The 10488-nt window shown below is 44.0% G+C and overlaps 2 protein-coding genes across 6 annotated transcripts in view; one reads left to right on the top strand and one right to left on the bottom strand.

Annotated features, from left to right (window-relative positions):
- Positions 1–605: 605 nt before the first annotated feature.
- On the bottom strand, positions 606–3152 carry LOC115149275 (protein PBDC1). Its single transcript, XM_029691986.1, has 6 exons — positions 3038–3152; positions 1933–1998; positions 1764–1823; positions 1516–1656; positions 1287–1398; positions 606–1147 (listed from the first exon to the last, which is right to left on the bottom strand). The coding sequence occupies exons 1-6, from the start codon at positions 3065–3067 to the stop codon at positions 1056–1058; spliced, it is 501 nt and encodes a 166-aa protein (XP_029547846.1). The 5' UTR covers positions 3068–3152; the 3' UTR covers positions 606–1055.
- Positions 3153–3263: 111 nt separating this feature from the next.
- Positions 3264–10488, top strand: part of LOC115149274 (dematin) — a 32716-nt gene continuing 25491 nt past the window's right edge. For all 5 annotated transcript variants that reach the window (XM_029691985.1, XM_029691984.1, XM_029691983.1 and 2 more), the window contains exon 1: positions 3264–3452. The gene's annotated coding sequence lies outside the window, so the exon portion shown is untranslated. The remainder of the gene's footprint in view (positions 3453–10488) is intronic.

The raw sequence follows: 10488 nt of genomic DNA, 5'->3' as shown, positions 1-10488 counted from the left end.
TGTAAACTTCTGACCCACTGGGAATGTGATAAAAGCTGAAAGTCATTCTCTACTATTATTCTGACATTTCACATTCTTAAAATAAAGTGGTGAGCCTAACTGACCTAAGACAGGGAATCTTTACTAGGATTAAATGTCAGGAATTGTGAAACACCTTAGCCAAATACATTTAAACTCAGTTTATGTAAACTTCCGACTTCAAGTGTGTGTGTGTGTGTGTATATATAAAAACACATGACGAGGCCAGTCCGAAGGTAGAAACCAAATGCAGTTGGGTACACTGGGTAAATCTGAAAGAACACCCCATTTCTTATTTAGTGCACAACTGCTAGCCAGAACTCTGGTCATAAGTGGTTCACTATAGAGAATATGGTGCCATTTGAAAGACGTTTACAACTTTGTACAAGGACATACGCAATCCCAGAAGTGCTTGGCACAAATAAGAGGAAAGCTAATTACATATAGCTACGATGCTCAGTTTAGACATCAGTACACACACACTTGTGGGATGCAGGCTGGTGTGTGTGTGTGTGTGGAGGGAGGGGGGGTGGACTTCTGGGCCATGTTCAGTAAGCAAATGTTGCAGATAGAAATACTGTGAATTGTTTGTTGTACATATTTATCTTAACATGCCCTGGGATGTATTACACAGATTGTTGCAAAATGTTTTGCAACAAACCATTTATTCCAAATGGAAAACGAGTTTCTATTGTAAAAATTCAGGTAGGTCCCTCCAGGTTTAGTTTTGGTTATTAAATGTTTTCTGTTGCAAGACGTAAAGAATATACCCCTGCTGAACGCGCCTCTGGTCAAGTTTCCAGTAGACCACCTATGTTGTCAACAAGGTGGGTGACCACAGGAAAAGTTTGTAAGGAGATGGTGGTGTGTCAAGTATTGGGTATGTTTACACTAGTAACCAGGGCTGTTGAAACTTTCTCTGTGTTAGAGGTGGTGGTGGTAGGGTTTATAAAGGGTGTTTACCTGGTACACAGGGCTGACAACTTTCTCTGTTACTGGGTTAGAGGTTATAGCAGGTTGGGTTATAGGGTATGGGTTTACGAAGGCTGCTTTTTAGCCTGGAAAACATAGGTGTTGAATCCTTCTCTGTTCCTAGCGATCTCGATGGCAAAGAACTGGATCCTGGTGGCTGCAGGGACAATAAGGCCATTGTTAAATACTCTTAACTAAAAATCCAGGTGAATATTCATAAAAAAAAGACAGAAGGCCTGCACACTTATGCTCCTAATTAGTGACAACATTTCTTGTGTAATAGTGACTGACAATACCAAATATGGTGTTTTCCTCTGTGTAGTCCTTCACACAGTCAAGTCGTAGCAGAGTCCCATAGTTAAAGTCCTCCACCACTCCGTCAAACTGGTTACAGAATGGACGCCACTTCTATTGATGCCAATACAGAGGTGAGGTTAGTTTCTCTCACACACACACCCACCCACCCACCCACTCTTCCTCTGTCCCTCTTTATCTCTGACTCCTGTAACACACATTGTCCTCTACCTCTTTGGCCTCTGCCGTTTTGAGCATGTCTGGGTCCAAGTTCTTAATGTTGAGATCTGAGAAGGATTCTTTGAAGGATGCATAGATCCGGTCATCCACCTTGGTCAACTTCAGATTACTGGGGTCTACCGACGAGATCAGCTACAGTACACACACATTATTAGCTAGAGGGGAGAGGACTAGATCAGTGCAATGTGGCTGCTAGTATTGATAATATGCTCCAACTGGTGCAGGTACTTCTTACTCACATTGAAGTAGATCTCTGCGTGATTGTAAGCCTTCATCGCCCACATCACTTCCAGTTGAGGCTAAGACACATGCACCCAGACACAGGTTAGCTAACTGACACTACAATTATACTGTGTTGAGTGTGTCAGAGGATGGAAAACCTCAATAGACCGTGTGTTGGCAACTCACATCGTTCCCATAAGCCTCAGCTGGTAGAGATAGAGCCTGTGCAGCTGCTGTAGCTCCCTCCACGCCCTGAATAACATGATATAACAGAATCATTAACATTATCATTACAGTATTACAATTGCTCCTTTACACTAGCTTTGGGACACAACACAGGAGTCTGTATTGGTTGGACTCCCTGAGTTGTGAATCGTTCTGATGGGTAGCAATGGAAAATAACCCTACCAAAATATAGCCGGCTACACCAAAAAATAATTCTGTCAACGAAACCATATAATCTCTAGGAACTCGATTTACCAGACGTAAAGTGAAATGTGACCCTCGCTATTAAATAAATGTCTGAATCCAACTTTTGTCTGAACTACACCAAGTGCGTGGTTTAATGGCAGCCTGCTGTCTAACTCAACAGGAATAAAAGTTTGATTCAGACATTGGCTCTACTTGGCTCTATTTACTCATTCGAAAACGCTAATTAGCATCAAAGTAGACCATGCAAAACTACACATTTCTGCAAACTCCTGCATATCATCTCTCGCTGACACCTTTGCTATATATACACATACACACGTCACCTTGTCCAGAGAGAGATTTACATGGTTATCAAAACGTCACGCCTGGGTAAGCCTACACGAAACACAGCCCTTATTTTAGGTGTTTGTAAAATTCCCTATGGGAAAAATGAATGGCGGAAAAAAACGATTGAAACCTGTTTGACTACTAGGTTTTATGGGTATGATGACACCTCCACTGTGGGGCTCTATATTGTGGTAGGTATTTTCCATCCCCACGGACCAGAACGATTCACAACTCAGGTAGTCCGAACAATACAGACTCCCGATGTTGTGTCCCAAAGCTACTTCACAGTTCACACCCTAAATAATACGACGAAATGTTGGCATTATCAATTCAATATTACTGTTATTGCTATAGTCTAATAATGGTATTAAAACATGTTCAATTCAATCAATGTTGTTCCCGTTTAGGAAGAGGCACTACTACAAATAAAAATAAAGCATATACTTTAAGAATTCACATACAGCTACTCTCTACCGGTATATGACATGTACATTAAATTCAAATACAGTTATTCAACCGTGTGGATTCTCACCAGAGAAGCAAGTCCATTTCCCGACGCCATAGCTGTAAACCCCTGACCCGATGACGTCACATCGTTCTGCTTAAAGGGCCCACGCCTTGTCTCCTTTCCTATATCTGCTGTGACATCTGGGACTGGTTAAAGATACATTCTGGTATTCATTGTTCACCATGTTGCTTCTTATCCACTTGTTGTCAGATAGGCTAGGAGAGGGAAGGAGCTGGGGAGAGAAGAGTAAAAGAGTGGAGGAGACGAGAGAGAAGAGAGGACGCACTCACACCCTCCCAGTCTCCTCGATATCTAGGAGCGCGCTTAAACTGACAGGCTCCCGCCCATGGCACGCGACTGATGGGATTTCGGGATGCTCGATCTGTTCGCGTCACTAGCTGGAGTGTTATTTTGTTGATGACGGCGGATTGATTGGCAGGTAAGATTAGATCATTTGATTCCATTTTATTATTAGTTACGTTTATAAAGACATTACACTTGACTAGGGACTGTTGTAGTCTAGGTCGGTCTGAGTGGTAAGGTCGTCTGGGAAGGGTTAATAATAACCTATATCCTTTTGTCATGGGGTCGATTCAGCACATTTAATGTAAACAATTCAAGATCTTGTCTTCTAGATCGCCTCTCATTCACCGTCGTGCGAATTTATCGATGAAAGGCCGCATGACGTTGTTATTATAGGCCTACTGGATAGGGAGGATATAAATGATAGGCTTATACAGTATGTGATGTAGTACTAATAGTCTATAGCCGATATGAGCCTATGTTCATCTGTTGCGTCGATGTTTATCTATTATGAGGCTATATTGTAAAAAGTTTTATTATAACAATAAAGCAAATATGACTCCATGAAAGCCACACCAATAACCGTTAGCCAGACAAGCCAGGCGTGCATAGGCCATCAGACAATTCTGACAAAAGCCAGATGGGCTGCACCATTATTTTGGTGTGTGGGCTGATCTGAATTGACACACACACACAAATATTTTTTTATATACAGTACTCATTCTAGGGTTTTTCTTTATTTGTACTATTTTCTACATTGTAGAATAATAGTGAAGACATCAAAACTAGAAATATGCAATCATGTAGTAACCAAAAAAGTGTTAAACAAATCAAAATATATTTTATACTTGAGATTCTTAAAAGTATCCACCCTTTGCCTTGATGACAGCTTTGCACATTCTTGGCATTCTCTCAATCAGCTTCATGAGGTAGTCACCTGGAATGCATTTCAATTAACAGGTGTGTCTTAAGTTAATTTGTGCTATTTCTTTCCTTAATGCATTTGAGCCAATCAGTTGTGTTGTGACAAGGTAGGGGTGGTATACAGAAGATAGCCCTATTTGGTAAAAGACCAAGTCCATATTATGGCAAGAACAGCTCAAATAAGAGAAGACAGTCCATCATTACTTTAAGACATGAAGGTCAGCCAATGCAGAACATTTCAAGAACTTTGAAAGTCTCTTGAGGTGCAGTCGCAAAAACCAAAAAGCGCTATGATGAAACTTGCTCTCATGAGGACCACCACAGGAAAGGAAGACCCAGAGTTACCTCTGTTGCAGAGGATACGTTCATTAGAGTTAACTCCAAATAAATGCTTCACAGAGTTCAAGTAACAGACACATCTCACCATCAACTGTTCAGAGGTGACTGCATGAATCAGGCCTTCATGGTCAAATTGCTGCAAAGAAACCCCACCAAAGGACACCGATAAGAAGAAGAGACTTGCTTGGGCCAAGAAACGCAAACAATGGACATTAGACTGGTGGAAATCTGTCCTTTGGTCTGATGAGTCCAAATTTGAGATTTTTGGTTCCAACCTCCGTGTCTTTGTGAGACGCAGAGTAGGTGAGGGGATGATCTCCGCATGTGTGGTTCCCATCGTGAAACATGGAGGAGGAGGTGTGATGGTCTGGGGGTGCTTTTCTGGTGAAACTGTCAGGGATTTATTTAGAATTCAAGGCATACTTAACCAGCATGGTTACCACAGCATTCTGCAGCGGTACGCCATCTCACCTGGTTTGCACTTAGTGGGACTATCATTTGTTTTTCAACAGGACAATGACCCAACACACCTCCAGGCTGTGTAAGGGCTATTTGACCAAGAAGGAGAGTGATGGAGTGCTGCATCAGATGACCTGGCCTTCACAATCACCCGACTTCAACCCAATTGAGATGGTTTGGGATGAGTTGGACCGCAGAGTGAAGGAAAAGCAGCCAATAAGTGCTCAGCATATGTGGGAACTCCTTCAAGACTGTTGGAAAATAATTCCAGGTGAAGCTGGTTGAGAGAAGCCAAGAGTGTGCAAAGCTGTCATCAAGGCAAAGGGTGGCTACTTTGAAAAATCTCAAATATATTTAAGCTATTTTAGGACATTCAATTTACTGTTGGATGGCTACTAGCAGTGGGTATTATATTTAAGGTTAGCGATCTAGTTGATGTGTTTTTTAGTTTCCACTCCCTCATGTGTTTAACTCCAAATTAATTAGCCTATGAAATTAGTGAACATAAAGTTGTATGTAATTCATCTCTCTGGAGTCCTATTTTTACAGTAAAATATAGCAATTATAGTCTAATTGTCAACCCTAACAGAATTCATGTCAATCACTGGATTAGGTTGAACAAAATAGAGAGAGAGAGAGATCGCATTAACCGCCCTGTAGCACTTACTTCCGTCATCATGAAGTGCTTTGAGAGACTAGTCAAGGACCATATCACCTCCACCCTAGACCCACTCCAATTTGCTTACCGACCCAATAGGTCCACAGACAACGCAATCACACTGCACACTGCCCTAACCCATCTGGACAAGAGGAATACCTATGTAAGAATGCTGTTCATCGATTACAGCTCAGCATTTAACACCATAGTACCCTCCAAACTCGTCATTAAGCTCGAGACCCTGGGTTTCGACCCTGCCCTGTGCAACTGGGTCCTGGACTTCCTGACGGGCCGCCCCCAGGTGGTGAGGGTAGGTAACAACATCTCCACCCTGCTGATCCTCAACACAGGGTCCCCACAAGGGTGCGTTCTCAGCCATCTTCTGTACTCCCTGTTCACCCACGACTGCGTGGCCATGCACGCCTCCAACTCAATCATCAAGTTTGCAGATGACACTACAGTGGTCGGCTTGATTACCAACAACAACGAGATGGCCTACAGGGAGCAGGTGAGGGCCCTCGGAGTGTGGTGCCAGGAAAATAACCTCGCACTCAATGTCAACAAAACAAAAGAGATGATCGTGGACTTCAGGAAAAAGCAGAGGGAGCAGCCCCCTATCTACATTGACGGGACAGTAGTGGAGAGGGTGGACAGATTTAAGTTCCTCGGCGTACACATCACGGTCAAACTGAAATGGTCCAGACAGCGTGGTGAAGAAGGCACAGCAGCGCCTCTTCAACCTCAGGAGGCTGAAGAAATTCGTCACGCTGTCACCAAAAACACTCACAAACTTTTACAGATGCACAATTGAGAGCATCCTGTCGGGCTGTATCACCGCTTGGTACGGCAGCTGCTCCGCCCATAACCGGAAGGCTCTCCAGAGGGTAGTGAGGTCTGCACAACGCATCACCGGGTGCAAAGTACCTGCCCTCCAGGACACCTACAGCACCTGATTTCACAGGAAGGCCAAAAAGATCATCAAGGACAACAACCACCCGAGCCACTGCCTGTTTACCCCGCTAACATCCAGAAGGCGAGGTCAGTACAGGTGCATCAAAGCTGAGACCGAGAGACTGAAAAACAGCTTCTATCTCAAGGCCATCAGATTGTTAAACAGCCATCACTAACATTGAGTGGCTGCTGCCAACATACTGACTCAACTCAAGCCACTTTAATAATGGGAAAATTGATGTAATCAATTTATCACTTGCCACTTTATTTATATTAGATAATGTTTACAACCTACATGATTAATCTCATATGTATATACTGTACGCCATACCATCTACTGCATCTTGCCATCCTGATGTAATTAGATATATCACTAGCCACTTTAAACAATGCCACTTTATATAATGTTTTCATAACCTACATTACTCATCTCATATGTATATACTGTACTCTATACCATCTACTGCATCTTGCCATCCTGATGTAATGTATCACTAGCCACCTTAAACAATGCTACTTTATATGTTTTCCTACCCTACAATGCTCATCTCATATGTATATACTGTACTCTATACCATCTATTACATCTTGCCTATGCCGTTGGGCCATCACTCATTTATATATTTTTATGTACAAATTCGTATTCATTCCTTTACACTTGTGTGTACAAGGTAGATGTTGTGGAATTGGTAGATTACTTGTTAGATATTACTGCATGGTCGGAACTAGAAGCACAAGCATTTCGCTACACTTGCATTAACACCTGCTAACCATGTGTATGTGACAAATAAATGTGATTTGATATGCGTCAAAAGCAACCTTGGGAAAATCCTCTGCATTATCATTAACAGCAGACTCATACATTTCCTCAGTGAAAACAATGTATTGAGCAAATGTCAATTGTTTATTTTTTTACCAAATTCCCGTACAAAAGACCATGTATTCACCTTGCACACCCTAATTGACAACGAAACAAATCAAAACAAAGGCAAAGTCTTCTCATGCTTTTGATTTCAAAAAAGCTTTTGACTCAGTTTGGCATGAGGGTCTGCTATACAAATTGATTTAAAGCTGTGTTTGGGGAAAAACATATCACATTATAAAATCCATGTGCACAAACAATAAGTGTGCGGTTAAAATAGACAAAAAACACATTTCTTCCACCGGGCTGTGGGGTGAAACATGGATGCAGCTTGAGTCCCACCCTCTTCAACATGTATATCAACGAAGTGGCGAGAGCACTAGAACGGTCTGCAGGACCCAGCCTCACCCTACTAGAATCTGAAGTCAAGTGTCTACTGTTTGCTGATGATCTGGTGCTGTCCCCAGGCCTACAGCAGCACCTAGATATTTTGCACAGATTCTGTCAGACCTGGACCCTGACACTAAATCTCAGTAAGATTAAAATAATGGTGTTCCAAAAAAGGTCCAGTTGCCAAGACCACAAATACAAATTCCATCTAGACACCGTTGCCCTAGAGCACACAAAAACTGATACGCACCTCGGCCTAAACATCAGTTAACTTCCACAAAGTTGTGAACGATCTGAGAGACAAGGCAAGAAGGGCCTTCTATGCCATATAAAGGAACATAAAATTTGACATACCAATTAGGATCTGGCAAAAAAATACTTCAGTTATCAGAATCAGTTATAGAACCCATTGCCCTTTATGTATAGTTAAAGTGACTATGCATATATGATAAACAGAGAGTAGCAGCAGCGTAAAAGAGGGGTTGGGGGGGGGGGGCACACAATGCAAATAGTTTGGGTAACCATTTGGTTACCTGTTCAGGAGCCTTATGGCTTGGGGGTAAAAACTGTTGAGAAGCCTTTTTGTCCTAGACTTGGCACTCCGGTATCGCTTGCCATACGGTATTAGAGAGAACAGTCTATGACTGGGGTGGCTGGGGTCTTTGACAATTTTTTGGGCCTTCCTCTGACACCGCCTGGTGTAGAGGTCCTGGATGGCAGGCAGCTTTGCCCCAGTGATGTACTGGGCCGTTCGCACTACCCTCTGAAGTGCCTTGCGGTCAGAGGCCGAGCAATTTTCGTACCATGCAGTGATGCAACCGGTCAGGATGCTCTCGATGTTGCAGCTGTAGAACCTTTTGAGGATCTCAGGACTCATGCCAAATCTTTGTAGTTTCCTGAGGGGGAATAGGCTTTGTCGTGCTCTCTTCTCGACTGTCTTGGTGTGTTTGGACCATTCTAGTTTGTTGTTGATGTGGACACCAAGGAACTTGAAGCTCTCAACCTGCTCCACTACAGCCCTGTCGATGAGAATGGGAGTGTGCTCGGTGCTCCTTTTCCTGTAGTCCACAATCATGTCCTTAGTCTTGGTTACGTTGAGGGATAGGTTGTTATTCTGGCACCACCCGGCCAGGTCTCTGACCTCATCCCAATAGGCTGTCTCGTCGTTGTCGGTGATCAGGCCTACCACTGTTGTGTCATCTGCAAACTTAATGATGGTGTTGGAGTCGTGCCTGGCCATGCAGTCAAGGGTGAACAGGGAGTACAGGAGGGGACTGAGCACGCACCCCTGGGGAGCTCCAGTGTTGAGGATCAGCATGGCAGATGTGTTGCTACCTACCCTCACCACCTGGGGGCGGCCCGTCAGGAAGTCCAGGATCCAGTTGCAGAGGGAGGTGTTTAGTCCCAGGTTCCTTAGTTTAGTGATGAACTTTGAGGTACTATGGTGTTGAACGCTGAGCTGTAGTCAATGAATAGCATTCTCAGATAGGTGTTCCTTTTGTCCAGGTGGGAAAGGGTGGTGTGGAGCGCAATAGAGATTGCATCATCTGTGGATCTGTTTGGGTGGTATGCAAATTGGAGTGGGTCTTGGGTTTCTGGGATAATGGTGTTGATGTGAGCCATTACCAGCCTTTCAAAGCACTTCATGGCTTCAGATGTGAGTGCTACGGGTCTGTAGTCATTTAGGCAGGTTGCCTTTGTGTTCTTGGGAACACGGACTATGGTGGTCTGCTTGAAACATGTTGGTATTACAGACTCAATCAGGGACATGTTGAAAATGTCAGTGAAGACACCTGCCAGTTAGTCAGCACATGCCCTGAGCACACGTCCTGGTAATCCGTCTGGCCCCGCAGCCTTGTGTATTTTGACCCGTTTTAAGGTCTTACTCACGTCAGCTACGGAGAGTGTGATCACACAGTCGTCAGGAACAGCTGATGCTCTCATGCATGCTTCAGTGTTGCTGGCCTCGAAGCGAGCATAGAAGTGATTTAGCTCGTCTGGTAGGCTTGTGTTACTGGGCAGCTCGTGGCTGTGCTTCCCTTTGTAGTCTCTAATAGTTTGCAAGCCCTGCCACATCCAACGAGCATCGGAGCTGGTGTAGTATGATTCAATCTTATCCCTGTATTGACGCTTTGCCTGTTTGATGGTTCGTCGGAGGGCATAGCGGGATTTCTTGTAAGATTCAGGGTTAGAGTCCTGCACCTTGAAAGCGGCAGCTCTACCCTTTAGCTCAGTGCAAATGTTGCCTGTAATCCATGGCTTCTGTTTGGGGTATGTACGTACAGTCACTGTGGGGACGACGTCCTCGATGCACTTATTGATAAAGCCAGTGACTGATGTGGTGTGTTCCTCAATCATAATCCAAGGGATAGACAAAAGGCAGGTCGGGGACAGGCAAGAATTCATAGCCAGGACAGAGTCCAAAACGGTACAGGGCGGCAGGCAGGCTCGAGGTCAGGGGCAGGCAGAGTGGTCAGGCAGGCGGGCTGAGTGTCAGGACAGGCAAGGGTCAGAACCAGGAGGACGAGAAAAACAGACTGGGAAGAACAGGAGCTAGGAGAAAAACGCTGGTTGACTTGGCAAACAAGA

This window comes from Salmo trutta, chromosome 15, assembly GCF_901001165.1.
Source record: "Salmo trutta chromosome 15, fSalTru1.1, whole genome shotgun sequence".
NCBI classification, from domain to species: domain Eukaryota; kingdom Metazoa; phylum Chordata; class Actinopteri; order Salmoniformes; family Salmonidae; genus Salmo; species Salmo trutta.
The sequence above is the reverse complement of the archived record's forward strand: the minus strand, read 5'-3'. Positions and strand labels throughout refer to the sequence as shown.

Bases quoted from the DNA above. Each gene is read 5' to 3' on its own strand.
- LOC115149275 (XM_029691986.1), bottom strand. From the start codon at position 3,067: ATGGCGTCGGGAAATGGACTTGCTTCTCTG. The intron at 1,999-3,037 runs GTGAGAATCCAC...CATGTTATTCAG, and splicing joins GAAATGGACTTGCTTCTCTG to GGCGTGGAGGGAGCTACAGC. The intron at 1,824-1,932 runs GTGAGTTGCCAA...CATGTGTCTTAG, and splicing joins CTGAGGCTTATGGGAACGAT to CCTCAACTGGAAGTGATGTG.